The following is a 21,849-nucleotide window of genomic DNA, read 5'->3' as shown; positions in this document are numbered from 1 at the left end:
CAGACACGGGGAGAACATGCAAACTCCACGCAGGGAGGACCCAGGAAGCGAACCCAGGTCCCCAGGTCTCCCAACTGCGAGGCAACAGCGCTACCCACTGCACCACCGTGCCGCCCTAATACAATTATCACCACCTGAAATACCTAAAATTAGAATCGGGTATAGCAGATCGGGTGCAAATGATTAATACCCCATTACAGAGGTTCATATCTAAACCTGTACTTGCTTAAACCTGAGACAGTTGTTTGGTTTGTGCTTTGTTACATATATAAAAAGGATTTTAAAAGATCTCTAAACAATTGGAAGTTAACCATTCCACTGTCTGGAAGATAATCTACAGGTGGAGAAGATTTCAAACAACTGCCAACTTGCACTTCTGGGCCAGGCCACCCCAGCAAGTCAATCCTATGAGCAGAAAGCAAGATGCTGAAAGAAGTCTCCAATAACCCCAGATTGTCAGCATAAGACTTTCAGGTAGCACCTACTGGTGCTGTCCAAGTGCACGAGTCTGCCATTAGAAAGGGGTTCTACATGGGAGGTGTGCCAGAAGGGAACCTTTGCTGTCCAGAAAAAACATCAAGGCAAGACTAGCGTTTACCCATAAACACCTAGAGAAAGGTCATGACTTCTGGAGAAATGTGCTGTGGAACAGATGAGGCATAGATAGACTTATCTGGCCACAGTACTAGAAGATATGTTTGGTAAAAACCAAATACAGCATTTGACTAGAAGAACCAGATACTAGCTACAAACCATGGTAGTAGAAAAGGTTTAGTGCTGCTTTGCAGCTTCAGGGCCTGGGGAGCTGGCAATTTTAGATTCCACCATGACTTGTACCAGAAGGTGCTTGAGGATAATGTGAGACCATCTGTCAGATCAGAAGACTGAAGCTTAATCAAAAGTGAACCTTGCAACATGACAATGGCCCTAAACATACAAGGTAATCCACCAGACAATACCTGAACATAAAGAAATAGAGGGTTCTAAAAAGACTTAGATCTGAATCCCATCAAGATGCTGTGGTGGGATTTGAAATGGGCTGTGCATGCAAGGCAACCCTTTAACATTGCACAGCTGAAAAAACTCTTTTAAGTGAAAAGGTTAGTAAAACTTTTCTTCCGGTCGATCTCGGAGTCTGATGCCGTTATAGAAAACACCGACTCAAGGGGGCAAGACCAGAGCCAAGGGTGGTCTTATTTTTCCACAGGCTTATGTGGCATAACTGCTCTTTTTTGTTGAATAAATTATTGCAGGTCAAAGTTTCCTTTTTCTCAATTACATCTTTACCTAAAGATATTATTTCAAGAAAAGATCCAATCTTATTATGTCTACAAATGTTAAAAAAGAAAAAACATATCATAGTGTTTACTTAAACTTTTTCACATGACTGCATGAAATCAGCAATATTAACGCTTCACACTCTCCTGCAACTTGACGAATGTGGAGCAGGAAAACAACATTTAATTAGAAGGTGTGTGGGCGGAGAATGTATTCCCAAATGAACGGAAAGAATTATCATAGAGGAGGAGGGAGCTATTGACATTTTATTTTATTTCCATTATTTTAGCAGCACTTTAAGGCATTATTATTTTATCACGACTATTTCTGACTAATTTAAGCTCACGTTTCATTAAGAATTGACTTGTTGAAAGGTTGAGCGTTTCAGAAAGGCTTTTCCTGAGCAGCATATTGCATCATATTATAATCTTCTTCGAATTTTCTGCATTTTGACAAGTTGATTTACAGTTCAGGGGAACTTTTTAGGAAATGCTGGTTAGTAATTTAAAAAATTATTTTTGTTTGTTTTGAATTTGTAGTTGCACTCCACTGTCAGCCTAACCCCAATACTTGTGTCAAGAACGGACCACTGTCGACTAGCCTTTTTATTCCTTACTAATTCTTCAACAGTAGACCATCCTCAGCTGACTATAGACTGGTTTGGGCCTTTGTGCAAAGGATACGTTGACTGGAGTTAGGAGCAGCCAGTTAGTGCTTTTCAGTTTTTTATTCATTTTTTTAAGGCACTTCACTAAGCACAGGTCCAGAGCGCTATGACAACTTGATACTGTATATACTCACGTTTAAGTTCACCTGCGGATAAGTCGGGGCTTGATTTTACTGGATAATTTCCAGTATTTTATAATGTTGGTCGTATAAGTCCATCCAACCATCCATTTTCCAACCCGCTGAATCCGAACACAGGGTCACGGGAGTCTGCCGGAGCCAATCCCAGCCAACACAGGGCACAAGGCAGGAAACAATCCTGGGCAGGGTGCCAACCCACCGCAGGACACACACAAACACACCCACACACCAAGCACACACTAGGGCCAATTTAGAATCGCCAATCCACCTAACCGGCATGTCTTTGGACTGTGGGAGGAAACCGGAGCGCCCGGAGGAAACCCACGCAGACACGGGGAGAACATGCAAACTCCACGCAGGGAGGACCCGGGAAGCGAACCCGGGTCCCCAGGTCTCCCAACTGCGAGGCAGCAGCGCTACCCACTGCGCCATCGTGCCGCCCCGTCGTATAAGTCGAATGTGGAAAACTCACACTATTGGTCCAAGAGATTATGATATGTTAACGCTCACCTGAGAGAGAAACCACAGAGCACATGGCCTCTTTTTTCTATGTATTGTGCCTATGTGACCACACGGTAATACCCAAACTATTCCAAAGTGGCGTTTGCACTGATTTGTGTTGTTTGTATCTTACACCGTCATACATCTTTATCGTAAGAGCATCCCTTATCTACAATGGACAGTTCGATCAGAAGAAAATATGAAGCTGGTTTTAAATTAAAAGTCGTTAAAGTGCGAAAGAAATTGGTAACTGCGCTGCTGCAACAAAATTCGATGTGTCTGAGATACTGGTATGAGATTGGAGGAGGCAAAAAGATGTAAAAAAAAAAAAAAAAAAATTAAGTGTTGTATTTTTGAACGAGCGTATAATTCGGGTCTGATTTTATGATCAATTTTTCGGGTTTCAACACCCAACTTGTACGCGAGTATATACGGTATTTAGAATCAAATACAGACTTAAAAAATAGCCATTTGTATAATGAGTACACATAAAGAATCAAATATAGACTTTACATATTAAATACAGACTTTACATATTACCAGTTGCATAATGAGTACACATACAGACAGGTACACAAAGTACTTTGAAGGTGAAATGGAACCTAACAATACAGTATGTCCATTAATTAATTGTTGAACTATGGCCAATTGGCAATGGAGGAGAGGAAAACAAAACTCCAGTCAGCAGCATTTCTAAACAAAATAAACCTCTGGGGGTCCAAGGTCACTTATAACATACAGAGTCAGACACAGTCAAAGTCATGGAGACTTCAAGCAACTGGCTGCCCACCCACTACTGGGCCTTCTACATTGACGTCTGTGCTGGGCCATATAATGACAACAGAATCTTTACATCCATTGATTCCCAGTATTTCAGATGTCTTTCTATTGAGAGGAAAAAACCTTTTCATTAAAGCCTTTGCTAAACATGTAATTCAGTGCTCAAATGGCCAGTCACCATAGGTATCAAACATCTACACACCACCACTTGAAATGTCAGATTTCATAGACATGTAAGGTGGAGTGATGGCTCTGAGGCTAGGGATCTGTGCAAATCCCGTCAATGCCACTCTGTTGGGCCCTTGAACAAGGCGCTTAAATTGCAGTTGTTCTGTCCAGGGGTGACATTAACTTGCATCCAGCCCTGCAAGCAGGTCCTCCAACTTACAGGGAAACCTTGGGGGTTGGTGGCAGGATTGGCACTCCAGCCACTGTAAAAAAAACTCACCCTGTTCCATTCCATTCGAACTAGTGTGGTGCTGAGATGTAACCCATTGCACAGCTGTGCTTGGGTTCTAATTTGGGATCCTGAGGTGGTTTGTCATGTGGTGGGTGCAGCAACACGCTGTATCAGTATTGGTGCCAACCCCTCTCCCACTCTCTCTCTCTCATAGACGTGAAGGTAGAAACTGAAACAAAGCATGTCAGACCGTTTTACTATTAATAAGATTTTGTGACCAACGGTAGTTAGGTGAACACACTTAGCATTTATAGGAACTGTAAGGAAAAATTATAAATTTTTAGTACAGTGGAACCTCAGTGTACAGTGGAACCTTGGTTTACGAGTGTTTTGCAAGACGAGCTAAAATTTTTAATAAATTTTGACTTGATAAACGAGCGAGGTCTTGCAATACAAGTAGTAGCAGCTCTGTGTATGACTTTATTTTTCTACCTTTTTCTCTATTTCACTGTTAACTACTACCACTTTCTTTTATGTGGACTCGTTCCCTGGACACTTTTTACTACTTGGACATGGATTTTTAATTTAATATTTTCTTTATCAGTATGCTGCTGCTGGAGTATGTGAATTTTCCCTTGGGATTAATAAAGTATCTATCTATCTATCTATCTAATCTAGTACATACACGCTTTGTCTGCTGAGTGTCATGTGATCACAACTGAGCTGATGGTTCTTCTCTTTCTCTCTCGCTGCAGGATTGTGGGCAATCGTCTCCTATTCTCTGTCTGAGTCGGCGTGCCTCACTCTTATAGTCAACATCCGTACGAGCGTATACTGTTTACTACAGCATTGTGTGTGTGTGTGTGTGTGCGCTGTGACGTGCGAGTCCCCATCTTGCACCCCAAAACACGAAGCTGAGTCTCAGTACTTTAGCAACACCAGCTTTATTCAGCTTGAAACAGCAACAGCGCAGTTATTTATTGTAGCGGGATCTGCCACTCTCCTATACACAGACACAGCAGTCAGGCAGGGCCGTGGCCAAGTAGTATTGTGCTCTGCGCATTTATATGTTCCTTCTTGCTTGTATCACCCATCGACGGCAGGCGCTTATAGCATGTCCGCGATCTTTCCGGATTCGCTTTTACGGCGAACTGCTACAGCACTGGGAAACTGCGTTTGCTTTAGGACGCTCTTCCGCATGTCGTCCCGTTGGGTGGAATCCCACAAGAGTTTAGAAACTCACTCACACCAGCCATGATTCTTTTTAAATGTAAAGTGCAGGTTAATTTGTTTTATGTATTTTTACTTTATATTTTGTATTAATCATTTTTATTTGAATAGTTTTCGGTTGCGGAACGAATCATCTGAGTGTCCATTGTTTCTTATGGGGAAGTTCACTTTGATATACGAGTGCTTTGAACTGCGAGCACGTTTCCGGAACGAATTATGCTCGCAAACCGGGGTTCCACTGTACCTTGATTTGTCTTCATTCCAGACTTCATTTCATTAAGGGTTTGCAAACTTATCACATTCACTGTGTGCACGTAGTGTAACATACATAACACTGTCAGACCTCCTTAATCCAATTTAGAGTCATAAGAGGCTGGAGCCTGTGCTGGGAACAATGGAGTACAAGGCAAGAAACAGCTCCATATAGGATGCCAGTCTAGGGCAAGGCCTTCTCACACACCCACCAACAAAGTGGCAATTTGGAATTGACAATTAAAACTAATCAGCACGACTTTGGAAATGAGGGAGGAAAACTGGAGTAGATAGATAGATAGATAGATAGATAGATAGATAGATAGATAGATAGATAGATAGATAGATAGATAGATAGATAGATAGATAGATAGATAGATAGATAGATAGATAGATACTTTATTAATCCCCAAGGGGAAATTCACATTTGAAATTCATACTTGGCAAAAAATGCACCCAGAAATGGAGAGAGTGAGCCAACATGCTGAATCTGTGAGGTGTTGATGCTACTTATCGCCTCACTGTGCTGTCTTTTTCTACGATTTCTGGATGAAAACAGAATAAAATATAAAAGAGGAGAGGCACAGTTGAAGCAGACTACACCATATGACAGAGACCTACAACTTGATGACTCCTGCACATGTCTTCTCCCATGTTAGCTGTTTTCAGAACAAGAAGTTGTGTCGTGATAAAATGTTTGACCAAATTAAGAAAATTTTTAGTAACTAAAGCCTAACTGAAACAGCAAGATAATCCTCACAAAGGTAAATAGGTGATTATTCAAGTGATCAGTATTGTATTGCGAGTTCTTTAGTAGGATATGAGTAAAAAATCTTTCTTTTACTTTCTTGGTTGTAATCATTCAAATTTGTGTTTAATGTTTCTCTCTCATTCTCTCTTTTTTATTGCAGTTAAATTATTTGAAGTAATTGAAACAGAGAAGACACTGTATTTAGTTATGGAATATGCCAGTGGAGGTAAGTTAATGCATTTTTTTATAAATAGGCTTCACCATAAAGGCCCATAAGAAATATAATATCATGAGAGGAAGTGAAATGGCCTTACAGATTGAAGCCATTCATTTCTGTATTAAAGGACAAGCGCATCATTTTAAGAATATCAAACATATAGTTCACAACACAATAGTATACAGTAGATAATTATATTTTTAATACACACCAAATTTAAAGATAGGAGGAACAACATTGTTTTAGCTAACAATTTCCAACTGATTTATGCAATGCTACATTTTAAGAAGCTAATATTTCTACATTATGTTATTTGATAAGTAGGGCATACAAAACCTTAACTGTTTGGCTAGGTGAGGCCTAGTACATTAGCAGACGCAATCTGGTACTACTTATAACAATATATTTTATTGCTTATTTTCTTTAAATGCATCTATGCCATTTTCCAACAAAACACAAACCTTTTGGTTCTTCATATGTCAAATCAGTTGTATTGCAATAGATTATGTGGCAATAAATTACATTTCTGTTTAACAAAACCTAAGGTACTAAGAGTTGATTGTTGTATGGCATGTAAAAGGTTTGTGGCATATTTTAGCAGGTGTAGTTTTGCTTTAAAATAGTGCAGCTCAGACATGCGACGGTACAGTAGGATATGTGTGGCCACGGAGCACTAATGGGTAAATGGATTCATTCATTATGCACGTGTGAGTGAGTGATGTGCACACCACACCCATCTCTCATTCGCAGCTGTGGATCAATGAACAGAGGACCTACACTTGTAGGGATATAAAGAGTCTGAGTTGTTTTCAAGGTAGATAAAACCAAGGAGAAAAGGAAAGCAGGTCCAGTGCTGTGAAGAGGAGACAAAGTGATCAAGAGGCCCAGTGGAAGTAGCAAGGGGAATCTCCAGGGGCGATTCCTCCCTGCTTAATTGGGAAGCAGGAGCAATTGTTGGCTCATGACATCTAGAGGACACCACAGGATGGCAGCAGGAGAGTCCAAGCAGGTACCGACAGAGGTAGCTGGAACAAGAGAGAAACAGGAGGTTTGACCACATTTGCTGGCGTCTCAGCTTTACCGGGAAGCAAGAAGAAGAGGGAGAGAGACAGGGGAAGAATAATGGGAAAGACAAAAGGGAGGAGAAGATCCTGTCTTTGATTTGACTCCTAGTTTTAACTGTTTATTGGATTGATTTATTAGTTTTATCTCCATTACAATATTTTTTGGATTATTAAATCTTGACTTTCTGAACCACATTTTGGTCACTATGGATTTGTTTTAATAAAAAGCACTTTTGCACTGTTGCAGCAGATCTTGTTGTTGTGAACCCTCTTTTGCCCTAGTCCGTCTCCATATATGACTATTGATGTCCCGGGAAAAAGGCTGCAGGCACCTGGGGCCTCATGTATAACGCCGTGCGTAGAACTCACACTATAACATGGCGTAAGCACAAAAGCGGGATTGTGCGTACGCACAGAAAAATCCAGATGCAGGAATCTGTGCGCACGCAAACTTTCACGTTCTTCCACTACATAAATCCCGATCAGCGTGAAAAGTAACGTACGTGCACGCGCCTTCTGTCCCGCCTCAACTCCTCCCAGAATTACACCTCTTTGAATATGCAAATCAATATAAATAGCCTTCTGTGAAAAGACAATGGGAAAAGCACGGGGGAAAATATAAGAATTTCAGCGAATACCAAGTGGAGGCAAAGGAAAAACGTACTATTTGTTGGTTTAAACAGTGGTATAATCAACAAAAGGAAGTTGATCGAGTGACAGAGTGTCGGAAAAACTCGAAAGATCAAATTCACAAAGTCGCACAGTGCCCGAAATAAAAAAGAAATCACATATCAAAGTCGCCGTGAAAAGGCAAGTCGTAGCCCACCGTCTGAGTGTCATATGAAAGCTTATTAGGGTACGAACAAAAAACATAGGCACACAGTGGGGAAAAAAGCACGAAATGTCAACTTTAATCTCGAAATTTCCACTTTAATCACATAGTTTATTTTGCCATTAAAGTAGAACATCATAAACTTCATCTTAAAATCGTTTATTTTACTAGTTTCTCAAGTAGCTTGTTAAATGCTTTGTTCTGTGTTTGATCTTCTATGTGCTCTATGTGTGTGAATCACTACGTGCTTCCGCTCTTTCTCTTTCTCCGACAGGACACAGAATGCATTACATTCGTGGTATTACAGCTCTCTGAATAATTAAAATACTGAGATGTATACGTGATATAATTTTCATGATAATAGGAATGAAAGCATGTTATTAAACATGGGAACACGGTGGCGCAGTGATTATTCATATCTCACGCAAGAGGCTTGCTGCACCATGTGCGACCTTCGATGAAATAATTTATTACAGAAGTACTGTCTCTTTCAAACGTACTAACCTCCAATTCCTGTCCATACTTTTCTTTCTCCAATCGCCACACAATCAGCTCTGTAATAGACGTTAAGCCATTTGTAAGCTTAGAACGCCGATTCTTCAAAACTTTTAAGGAACATTGAAATATCTTCGTAGTACATGTTTAATTATTCTATCAGTCTATCCTTCCAGTGTCGCGTCAGCACCAGCAAGAATACAGCGCAAGGCAGGAGCTATCCTTGAACCAGCTATACGCTGCGGCACCGTGTCCTCACATGTTTAATTATTAACAATACAGATTATTTGAATGAAGTTAAAGTTTTATCTGTATACTATAAGCAACATATTTTGCTGCATTTCATCTTAAAAATGATATTGTCATAATACGCGCTTTATAAAGTAGCGCAGGTTGTGTAATATTATAACTGTAGTGTAAGTTTACAGTGAGGTGATTGTACTTATAAGTACAAACAGTTCTACAAGGAGCACTTGATGGACTGATTGAGTGCGTTTATAGTTATTGGGATGAAACTGTTTCTGAAACGTCCGTACAGGAAAGGCTTTGACGCTTTTTGCCGTGGTTGAGGTAGTGTGTACTTGAAACTGTATACCGATAATTCTCTTTCCGATCATCTGCTGCTGTGATTCACACTCAGATACAGTGATATAAATACTCCGAGTGGTGCAGTGAGAGTAATATGGAAAAAGATGATCCGCAGTGGCAACACTTAACGGGAGCAGCAAAAAGAAGAACAAGATGCAGTGAGCGTAACAACGCTAAAGCAGTTATGGTATTTGGAATACTATGGCTATTCCCTGGACCATTATATTGCTACAGGTTAATTACAATCAGATGCATTACACTAATAAACAATATGCAGTTAATTTCAGTGTATTTATAAAGCCGCGTCAGGAATGTGGAGCTAAGAAAGAAAGGATGAGCACACAGGAACAGTAATGTGACCATTCTGTGAACCGTTATATTGTTACAGGTTAATTACAATCAGATGCATTAAATTTATGAACGATATGCGGTTAATTTCAGTGTATTTGATAAAGCCGCCGCCGTGGATGTGGATCTAAGAAAGAGTAACCACACAGGAACAGTAGCACTGCTTTGACGCTGGGTGCCGCCAGTCTGCAAAACCGAGCGGAGAAATTGCGTACGCCAAGGTATGAGTTACCGTGGAAATGTGCGTGGCTTTACGCCAAGTTTAGGTTTTATACATCGTGATTTGAGTGTGGAAAGGTTCGTACGCAACATTTCTGTGCGTACGCACCGTTTATACATGAGGCCCCTGGTGCATCACATTGATACTTATAAAAAGGAACCAAATAGTGTGGTGCTGGAAGTAACACTGCATACTAAAAATTCCAGTATAGTGTATTACCTTTCACTATATTTAGGTCTTCTGATCCAGCATTATTCTACTTCTTAAGCCTTTTTCTTTTATTTACAGATTTGCTCATTGGTTAGGAAAGGAGTCTTCCGCTCCGGTCCTGGTGTGCTACAGTGGCTACAGATTTTCATTCTAACCCATTTCTTAATTACTGACCAGTTTTTGCGGCTAATTGACTTCTTTTCCAATCATTTGAATCGATGTGTTTTTTTGAAACTTCAGTCTTCTGAAATGTTTCATTTTTTCCTTAAGCAGCACCCAAACAGAAATGAGATGTGAAGTGAGCCAACAGATGTCCAGCTAAGTCGGGGAATCAAACTCCAACCAATTTCCCAACAACCAGTTTCTTAATTAGAAGCCACTTCTTGTTCATTAAACCCGTTATTTAATTCCATGACTTGTTGCTGCTCTCATTGTACAATAGCACAAATTTCCAAAACTGTTAATTTTCTTTTTTCTAAGAGCACTGTTAAAATGTGTTGTGGACCTGACAGACCAACATTACTGAGACCTTCACCTTTCTTTATTTTCAGATATTGTATAATGGACACAGGTAATGTGTTGGCTTGTTTTGTATGTCATTATTGTTTTGCTGCTAATGGAAGAAAAAAGAAACGAAGGGTCTGAGTCTTAAATAGCAAGTCAATTAAAATTATGGCAAAAGAAGTTAATTAGCAGCAAAATGAGCCACTAATTAAGAAAAGTGTTAGAATGAAAACCTGCAGCCACAGTGGCCCTCCAAGACTGGGGTTGGAGACGCTGGTGTAGAACATGCAGTATCTCTCTTTCCTCTGCTGACTGAAACAATGCATTAAGAATCCTCCATATTTTTTCAAAGCCAAAATAAAATCAAACATGGATGTGTATGTAATTAAACTGTTGTTGTTATGAGTGAAAATGTTTAAGAGTAAAGGTCAGCCCAGGCAGGAACGATTTAATGCTCGATGGATCATCAAAATATTCAGATCTCAGTTCATGTTGCCTCACTGCACAGTATACTAGCTGGAGATTATATTGTGCATTAACAGCAATTTAAACATATTTTTTTATATCCATATAGTGTTTATGGTGTATGAGTCAGATGCTATCAAGGGCAGTCACAGTGTGGTTCAATATTACTAAATCGATGCATCACTGAATTGTTTTATTATGACAATTTAACATTTTTCCAGATACTTCAAAATCTCATTTTTGGAATTACACAAAAATAAATCCTTTGTTCAAGGTGGAAAAATAACTATTTCCTACAAGCTTGGCCTGAACCTGACAAAGGGTTGCTTTCCCAGAATGCAGAGCACAGGTAGATACTCTTGAATGTAAGTGGTGGGGTCTTGATGCATGTGGAGGGAGGCTGCTCTACCAGCCAATGAAGTTCTGCAGCATCGTGATTGCTTTAGAGTGGTGTTTGAGGCACATTCACATACACAAATTTACAAAGTGATTGTGATGTGCATAATGCCGGGTTTTATCAATTTGGTGTTCACATATTTTCACAATCAAAACTATGCAAAGTTTTATAAATAAAGCCCCCAGGGTTAGCCCAAGGCTTTCTGGTGTCCTAGGCAAGATAATTTATTGAGAGAGACATTCAGGCCACTGACAGACCATGAATGAGGCTCGTAAAACCGAGAAGGAGTGTTCAAACGTTTTTCCTAGAATACCTAAAGCATCCAGTCCATATGATGCAAGTTGACTCGTCTGTATTTTTTTAATGTATTTTTAAGGTTTCTGAGAGCATTTGGATGACTTGGGCATAGTCTATTGGAATGTTTTAATAAGAAAATGTAGACAGAAAAACATTTTTTTTATTCATTACTAGGGGGCTTTGCCCCCTGCACGTGGCCGCTTCTCCGAAACCCCTCTTAAACGGTGATACATTGGGAAACAAGTAACAGGTGTTTTTTATACCTCCTTTTTGCTCGGGCAGCTGCTGGCTTGCTGCTACTGGTTACCACATGATTTGGATTTCATGCAGCGCTTTAGACGTAAAAAGCCTGTACAGCAGCTGAATATTCAATATCTTTTCGCTTTTCTATTATTTCCCAGAGTAATATTTTCAGTTTGTTTGCGCTAATGCGATCTTGTATCACGGGACTTGCTTCAGAAGGTTGTAAGTATGACGTGACTTGTCCGTCTCGTGGGAAGTGAAAGTGTCTCTGTCTCTCTTCAAAAGATCACGTCTTTTTTTAATTTTATTTAGATAATCTCTCTATTATCTATAGATCACATACCAGTTAGCAATGTGCCATACAGACTTTTTTTAGTTATACAGCATTACCACTTATTATTTACCAGGTAGGCCTATAAAGTGTCCAGTACATTTTTTTCTTTTTGCTGGTGTGGCAGGAATATGTCAGCAATCACAATGTTAGGAAAGACAGAACTGATGCCATTTGACATGATATAATTTAAAACTTAAAACCAGTGGAAAAACACCTTGAATTTTGTGGGCAACAGCTTTAATCTCGTCACATGTGTACCTGACAAATCTGACTGTTTCCCATCTGTGAAGTGGAAGCTCCAGGCCATTGCAGTGTATCACTTCAGTAGCTCCTCCCTATCCAAACCTCCAAACGTGTGCGCATCACAGAGATACCCAAACACTGAATGAAGTTCTTCTGTTTTGAGCAAATCTTTCCTCTGCTGACTGGATAGCCTGGTCCAAAATGTTAAAGAGCATATTTTATTTTGCAATTCGATTTTGGATCTTTCATAACTACATCTTTGTTCATCCATCCACCCATTCTCCAACCTGCTGAATCCGAACACAGGGTCACGGGGGTCCGCTGGAGTCAATCCCAGCCAACATGGGGCACAAGGCAGGAATCAATCCTGGGCAGGGTGCAAACATACCCACACACCAAGCACACACTAGGGCCAATTTAGAATCGCCAATCTACATCTTTGTTTTTTTTTTTTATGAAAATGTTTTCTTTTTCCTTTGACTGTTTATTGTCATTTCTGGAGGAAATGTATCAGCAACCTCAATGCTTTTTGCCTAACTCTCATGCACCCAATTGAAAAAAATATTTTGCAGAGACTGGAGGCTTTTTTAATATATTTTTAAATGCTAGGGGATTGGGCACATCTCTAAACCTTTACCAAATTAAGTTTTATGAGTTAGCAGAGATTTTGCAAGAACCAAATGACACACATTTTTTAAGGTCTTGATGAAAAGGTTATTGATTTGACAAGTGCGCCCGAAAGCAAATTTAATTTTATTTTATTTTAGATGACAGCACAGAAAATGTTTCCATAGAAGAATGTGATTTATTTTAGTCATTTGTTTATAGATTTTTTGTAAAACAAAAAAAAGGGCACTCCTTAAAATTTCAGACCCCCACTCGCCTACACCTTGGGCTGGACCAGCTCAAGTCCCTTTTTGACATGACCATGGGGACAGCTTTATACCCCACTTCTGGATATAGGAATGTCCCTCGAAAGTCCTGTGGTCCTCCCCTAAGATATGTGTCTGTATCCTGGAGTCCTGATGTACATTTAAAGAGCTAAGCACTCTTGGTTACCCTGATGTTCCATCTACTGTCACAGGACACAGGGCTGCACCTATATGCCCAAGGTACTGGGTGATCTTGGAGCAGAGGGCTTCACACTCCAGATGTCTACTAGGCTACCTGTCACTTAGCGTCATGGGGAAGGATTGCATACTTGTACTCAGGCTGAAACTTTCTCATGTCACTTGTTGCCCCTATCTACTACCTTTACACAGCATTCAGCATGGCCATGAGGCATAGCGTCAGCTGTTTACTTCTACTGGCACCCAGTGAAGCCTTGCCATCACCAATGTGAGTTGGTCTTCTCTTAAATGGACATGACCATGCCCATTTCATGTCTTTTTATTCTTCCTTTTTTCCTGGCCACGCTTTGCCCACCCAACACCCCATTATGATGCACATGGTCAAATGAGGCAGAGCCCTACAGCATCAGGCACAAAGGGAGAACCAACACTGGGCAGTGCACAGCTCCATTACAGGGCTCACTTATACAATCACAAATTCTCACTCAAACAGGCCCAATTTATACTCACAATGTATTTGAATTCTGAATACAGTTATGGGGGTGGCAATAGCTATCAATAAACTTGATAAATATAGATTTATCTTGTATTAACATTATTTCAAAAATAGTCAGTGACTAGCTCTCACTCTGCAAGTGCCACAGGGACAATTCAATTAAGACCAATAAAGCAGTGCTGACATTTGAGAAGTTTTATGTCTATTTTGTCCATGCTTGGTTCTTTTATCTATGTTAACGTTACTTTTGTTGATAATGTTGTAGAGATCCAGTGCTGCTAAGATTCACACCGTCAAGATGACGATGATTTATTTATTTTTTATAGAGGATCCCAGGGACGCTCCCAGCCTTGGCCCGCCCGCACACACTCAAAAACAGAGACAAAACAAAGCACACTGGGGAATAACAACAATTAAAGAATGTAATGCAATTAAATAATATAAATAATACCACCCCTGTACCCCTATGGCGATATTACAATAAACATATAAACACAAACACCACACAGCAAAGTCCATGGAATACCACACCGGATATAACGAGAAATGACGAGAGTAAGTCCAGAGATCTGTATGTTGTAAGGGAATGAAAAACAGTCCTACCGGTAGACGCTGTAAGGGTGAAGACGGATCGATGGTTCATGAGCGCTCCTTTACTTGCAGGGAAGCCATGAATCCATAAACAGTCCTCAGCACACAAGTAGACAGACAATCCAGACCCCAACAACAAATACAATCCAGGACACAGCGATTAAATATGGCTTAACAGAAGGCAGTCCGACAGGTAACGAAACACAAAATACAACAACAAAAAACACACCTTTTTTTTTCCTTGGACACCTGCCCTCCTTTTAAACCCCTCTGACCACCTTTGACCCCAACAGCCCCTACAGGGACTGCTGGGAGATGCAGTTTTTACTGATAGTAGCACTGCTACAATGTGCATTGTTCTTTGTTTTTGATGTTTTCTGTGTATGTCAACAGCCTGTGTTATGTTCCATGGGTTTTGTGGGTGGTCTCCCAAGAGGCAGGGCCACGTGCCATTTACCACCAAGAACTGTCCTCCAGCCTATATATTCAGAGGGTCTCCTACAGTTCTTGAGAGTTCATTGTGAATATGATGTGGAGTTTGTAAATTCTTGTGTATTTTGCAGTGCTTCATATTTTTCTAAATTTCTGGATTTTTGACCATTCGCTCTGTAATTGTACTATTCTTTAGATTTTGAATTATGACTTTTGGATTGCCTTGCTCGCAAGTCCTTTATGTCTTTTTATGCTCCACGGAGTTTCACTGTTTGGTAGAGCCTCTGAAAATAAATCTTTAATTTTATGAAGATTCTATGTGGCTTTTTTCTATCTTGCCAGGGTTTTTGCAAGAATTTCCCCGTCTAGTGGGTATTTTTGGTACTGTTCGGGACTTACGGATTTTTGAGACTCCCAACTCATAACCAAATGAACTGCCAGGAACTGTGGGAGACTCTTCAGATGTAGAGGGCAGTTCGTAACAGTGATCAGCAGATGGCCCTGCGTCTTGGGTGGACCACCCTCAAAGTGCTTAACACAGTGTTATGGTGTATAAAATCTGTACATTTTGGTTTCCATTATATTTTGTTCGAGACAAGACAACAGATGAACTAAGACAGATCAAAGCAGGTTTTCTTACACCTCACTTTTAAAACAGCTGTTTCCAACACTGAAAGGAAGACATTTCTGGTGGTTCAATTACTTTAGAATCTGTGAAAGGATGCTGTGCTGACATCCCAGGCTATTGATTACTTTATGGGTGGACATCTGGGAGAACATTTGGGGTTTATGGCCTGGAAAGGGAAATTGAGGCAATATCAAAGAACTTTATTATCTGGGAAAGAGTATGAGCAAAATTCATCAATCACATTGACAGCCAGCCAATCAGGTGCATGTGTTGTGAAACCAAGGCATGACATTTCATAATAAATATGCCTTGGTTTGGAAGAGAAGAGGAGGAGGAAGGAGAAGAAGCAAAGAGAAGGAGGAGAAGAAAAGGAACAGACGAAGACGACATTGGTCGTCAGAAAGGCATCATGAACATCCATTGCTAAATCAAACACCTCCCTGGGACATTCATCCTTGTCATTTCAACTTTTTCGTAAGCTTTTCCTAAAGACTAATTATATTCAGACTTTCCTATCAGTACCTATTTTCTATTATTCTTTGTTCTAGTGGTATTATTATTATTCTTGTAATAAATACCATGCTGCTTTTAACTTCCTATGCTTTGTCTTAATGTCTAGAGTGATTGAATTAATAAGTTAGATTTCTTTGAGCACCTGGTGTAGCCAGATTTTTTGCCATTATTTCTGTGCTGCGAGGTTTATTAAGGCTGAGAGTGAGGGCGCCACTCAAAAGAAGGGACGGTACGATAAGAAGGTATTCTTGGCTGATAAATGGCCTATAGTCAAGAGTGCTGAGTCTTTGTATGTTTAAATGTATTCTTGTAGACCAAAAGTAATATTTAGGTCTGAGATATCACTAAAACATCGTATGTTGTTCATGCCGATAATAAGTAAGTCTCTTGAAGTGCTGAGTGACAGGCTGATGTGTGGTTTAAAGTGCTAAGTGTTAATCAGCGTGTGTGTGTCATTCATGGGGCGCTGTTGTGGTTAGGGTCTGTGTGTGTGTGTTCATTTTAAAGTGCAACAGTAGACCAACTCGATAACGAACTTGACGAGAACATTTACCCTTGAGAAAACAGGTAAAGGGTAAGTAGAGGGAAATACTACGATAATACACACAGGCATCTTACATGCAAAGAAAAAATCAAAGATAAAGAACAATGCACATAATCAGCAAAAGGAACACTAAACAAACAAATCAAGAATGATCAAAGCAGACATAAAACATGAATTTGAACCCCAGCCTGGGGGGAGATTTTGGCAGAAATATAACAGACACAGGTTAGAGATTCCTCAGACAGAACCTAATCTATCATACTGCCACTTCAAATCTGTGGTTTTGGGCAAAGGGCTACTGGTACTGTGCAGGGATTTTTATAGTAAGCGGGTCTTCATGATGCCAATCATGGTGCCTCTTTGAAGGAAGTCCTTAGCAACCAGGGAAGGTCCCTTACCAGCCCACAGAGATTCTAATATGGTAATGTGATATTTTCATTATTTCTGGTTGCATTGCATTCATCTTTGTTCCTAATTTATTATAATATGTGCTATTTGTAGCTGCTCTCCTGAAACATTTACCTTACCTTAAAAAAGTATGATCTTATAATAATTCATGAACCCTATAGACAAATTAGTGCATAATTCTGTTTTGTCTGGTGAATGGTTACTGCCTTGAATTTGCTTGGAAATTGTAAATTTAATTTGGTGTTTTTATTTATTTTTTTCTACCTTGTAAATGTACAGGTGAAGTATTCGACTACCTGGTTGCACATGGGAGGATGAAGGAGAAAGAGGCGAGAGCAAAGTTTCGGCAGGTGAGTCCACTTTTAATCCACAGGAGATGTTCTGTTTTGTAATTCATCCTCCTTCACTGCCTAAATATTTGCAATTGTTATGGACATACTTGTCAAGGTGACCTTTCATTCTTCATGTTATTGGCTTGAGGAATATAAGCACTGGTGGCAAATATTGAAGAGCACTAGGATATCAGCAAAAGTTGCATTCAATGGCTCAATAAGTTTAGTGACCGTGACTCAATCTTTCATACAGAGGCCGCAAGAAGATTTAGAAATTGTGAAGGTATTTCTTTCACTATGGCACAACCCACCATCTCACCCAGAAGAAAATACAGTTTATCCCACTACTATTATCTATTCTTCAAGACAACATATGTAATGGCCCTTTATTTGAGATCTCTCGCATAACCCATACAGTCAAATGTTCAAACAGAGCTATTTGAATTGTAAAGTAGAGTTTGCTTGTTGCCAATGTGCAAGAACAATTTCTAGTAAATAAAAAGTAACAACTGTTCTGACTTCCGCCCATCACAAATAGCGTATAGTAACTTGGAAATCTCCCATTTGTGTATCTGCAATTCAACTTTGGTCCGACATTGGCCTGTTTAGTTTTACAGTCATATGAAAAAGTTTGGGAACCCCTCTTAATTTTTTGGATTTTTGTTTATCATTGGCTGAGCTTTCAAAGTAGCAACTTCCTTTTAATATATGACATACCTTATGGAAACAGTAGTATTTCAGCAGTGACATTAAGTTTATTGGATTAACAGAAAATATGCATTATGCATCATAACAAAATTAGGCGCATAAATTTGGGCACCCCAACAAAGATATGACATCGATACTTAGTGGAGCCTCCTTTTACAAATATAACAGCCTCTAGACACTGTCCTCCTATAGCCTTTGATGAGTGTCTGGATTCTGGATGGAGGTATTTCTGACCATTCTTCCATACAAAATCTCTCCAGTTCAGTTAAATTTGATGGCTGCCGAGCAAGGACAGCCTGCTTCAAATCATCCCATAGATTGTCGATGATATTCCAGTCTGGGACTGTGATGGCCGTTCTAGAACATTGTACTTCTCCCTCTGCATGAATGCCTTTGTAGATTTCAAACTGTGTTTTAGGTCATTGTCTTGTTGGAATATCCAACCCCTGCGTAACTTCAACTTTGTGACTGATGCTTGAACATTATCCTGAAGAATTTGTTGATATTGGGTTGAATTCATCTGACCCTCGACTTTAACAAGAGCCCCAGTCCCTGAACTAGCCACACAGCTCCACAGCATGATGGAACCTCCACCAAATTTGACAGTAGGTAGCAGGTGTTTTTATTGGAATGCGGTGTTCTTCTTCCGCTATGCAAAGCGCTTTTTGTTCTGACCAAATAACTCAATTTTTGTCTCATCAGGCCAAAGCACTTTGTTCTGAAATGAATCTGGCTTGTCTAAATGAGCATTTGCATACAACAAGCGCCTCTGTTTGTGATGTGAGTGCAGAAAGGGCTTCTTTCTCATCACCCTGCCATACAGATGTTCTTTGTGCAAATTGCGCTGAATTGTAGAACGATGTACAGATACACCATCTGCAGCAAGATGTTCTTGCAGGTCTTTGGAGGTGATCTGTGGGTTGTCTGTCACCATTCTCACAATCCTGCTCATATGCCGCTCCTGTATTTTTCTTGGCCTGCCAGACCTGCTGGGTTTAACAGTAACTGTGCCTGTGGCCTTCCATTTCCTGATTCCATTCCTTACAGTTGAAACTGACAGTTTAAACCTCTGAGATGGCTTTTTGTAGCCTTCCCCTAAACCATGAGACTGAACAATCTTTGTTTTCAGATCTTTGGAGAGTTGCTTTGAGGATCCCATGCTGTCACTCTTAGGAGGAGAGTCAAAGGGAAGCACAACTTGCAACTGACCACATTAAATACCTTTATATCTCATGATTGGACCCACCTGTCTGTGACGTTCAAGGCTTAACGAGCTAATCCAACCAATTTGGTGTTGCAAGTAATCAGCATTGAGCAGTGACAGGCATTCAAATCAGCAAACTTACAAGGGGACCCACATTTCTGCACAGCCAGTTTTTCACATTTGATTTAATTTCATACAACTAAATACTGCGTCACTAAAAATCTTTGTTCGGAAAACACCCCAGTACTCAGATATTCCTAGGAAAGGAAAGACATACCACTGTTATCTTTTTTGTTGAAAGTAAATTATTATGCAGGCTGAGAGGGGTTCCCAAACTTTTTCATATGACTGTATTTATGTAGGAACAGCAAACAAATGCAGACTCATAAAGCCTTAATGACTCCTAATCAGTTGGTCGGGTAACCTAAGATAACTTTCTCAAACCATGAACACTCCAAATAGACCGCAACCAGGTGTGGAGTTTCGAGCCGGCAGGCTGGATGAGTGAGGCAGCATCGCTAATCACCGCTCCACGGTGTTGCCCACCAAACAATTCATATTTATTTTATTTTCTGCCATTAACAGAGGGTAGCATCAAAAGGAACTATACAAAAAAGTTACTTAAAAGTACAGTTGTGGCACTGCTGCAGTTTTTTCAAATTAGGGTTAGGGTTAGTATTAGTACTTTCTTTATTTACATTGGAAGAACACAAAAAACCTGGAAAAAAATCCAAATGTAATCTTGTTTGACACAGAACCCCAAAAGGGATATTAACAATATTATTGGCACTCTTGACTTAATATTTGGTGGCACACCTTTTGGAAAGAACAGTGAATATGTTTCTTGCACCTCTCTGCTGGAGCTGTTGACCATTCTTCTTTTGTAAAATGTTCCCGGTCTCCTAGATTTGATGGGTGCCCTCTCTCAATGACTCTTTTCAAATATCCCCACAAGTGTTAAGTGGTGTTTAGGTCAGGACTCATTGCTGGCCACTTCAAAACTGCTTAATGCTTGTTTTGAAACCATTTTTGATTGCTTTTTGAAATGTGCTTTGGGCCCAGTATCATGCTGAAAGGCCCATGACTTGTTATGGATACCACGCTTTGTGACACTGAGTACTACATTGCCCTCCAAAATTCTTTGGTCATTTTTGGATTTCATGTTACCATGCACAATTTCAAGGCACCCAGCTCGAGAGGCAGCAAATCAAATCCTAAGCATCAGTAATTCTCATCTTTTTTGACAGTAAGGGTACTGTTCTGTTCTTTTGAAGGCTTCTTTTCTTCTGTAAACATAAAAATGATGTGCTTTAGCAAAAAGCTATAATTTAGTCTCATCTGACCGGAGTACAATCTCCCACAAGGATTTTGTCTTGTTCAAGTGTATTTTGGCCAACTCCATGTCTCAATGTTAGTAGTTGGGTCCTCTTGGGTATTCTACCATAGAGCCCCCTTTCATTGAGATGGCGATGGATAGTGTGAGTTACCACTGGCGTGCATACCTTGTGCTTGAAGGTCAGCTTGGTTCTGTTGTAGTAGACTGAAGTTCTTTCTTCACAATTTCTGCAGTCTCTCATCAATGTTTTGTTTCTGTCCACGTCCAGGGAGGTAGGCTGCAGTGCCTCGGACCTTAAATGTGTTGATAATATTGCATACAGTGGACGCAGGAACAGAAAGGTCTCTGGAAATGAACTTTTAGCTGTGCAATTGTTTAAGCTTGTCAACAATTTTGTTTCTCACCTCTTCAGACAATTCTTTACTTTTCTGTCACTTCTCCATGCCGAATGTAATACACAAAACACAAGTCAAATCCCCTTTCCTCTGTTTAAACTAGTTCAATATGTGACTTTTAAATTGTCAGCACCTGTATCTTGTCCCAGGTGATTTGGAACACCAATTACAACAGGATTATCTGCTTGAAATCCAATTATTTCTTACAACTTCGAAAGAGTGCCATTAATTGTATCAATACTTTTCTGGGGTTGTGTGTGAAATTTCAAGATTAGATAGATGCCATTTTTTTCACCCAGTTTTTTTGTGTTCTTCCGATGCAAGTAAATGAAATCCATATGTTAACACCGATCATTTTGTAATGTCAGACATTTTGTGGAAGAATTGACACATTATCTGAAAGAATTGCAGCAGTCGCAATACTTTTGGCCACATGTATATGCATCTTATAAAAATACTAAAGCGTAAGTATAGCACACTCTATTTTTCTTCTTAATTTTATTTGCAGCAAACATTTAAAATCTGAAAATCACAGTTTTATTCTTTCACATTTTTAATAGGACGTTTTTCAAAATGTTTTAATTGCTGTCGTATTTGTTTGTCTGTAATATACATATGGAGAATCTACTGCATCCACTGAACAGTATCATCTCCAGACAGAGGAGCAGCTTCAGCGACAGACTGCTGTCATCGTCCTGCTCCACTGACAGAATGAGGAGATCGTTCCTCCCCCACA

The 21,849-nt window shown here is 39.9% G+C and overlaps 1 protein-coding gene across 3 annotated transcripts in view; it reads left to right on the top strand.

The window, feature by feature from the left end:
* mark1 (MAP/microtubule affinity-regulating kinase 1) overlaps positions 1-21,849 on the top strand; it is a 409,722-nt gene that overhangs the window by 321,140 nt on the left and 66,733 nt on the right. For all 3 annotated transcript variants that reach the window (XM_028820601.2, XM_028820599.2, XM_028820600.2), the window contains exons 5-6: positions 6,160-6,225; positions 17,418-17,488. In XM_028820601.2, the coding sequence (XP_028676434.1) occupies positions 6,160-6,225; positions 17,418-17,488 (137 nt within the window). The remainder of the gene's footprint in view (positions 1-6,159; positions 6,226-17,417; positions 17,489-21,849) is intronic.

This window comes from Erpetoichthys calabaricus, chromosome 15 (genome assembly GCF_900747795.2).
Source record: "Erpetoichthys calabaricus chromosome 15, fErpCal1.3, whole genome shotgun sequence".
Taxonomy (NCBI): domain Eukaryota; kingdom Metazoa; phylum Chordata; class Cladistia; order Polypteriformes; family Polypteridae; genus Erpetoichthys; species Erpetoichthys calabaricus.
Note: the sequence above shows the minus strand (reverse complement) of the source record. Positions and strands in the feature narration are given on the sequence as shown.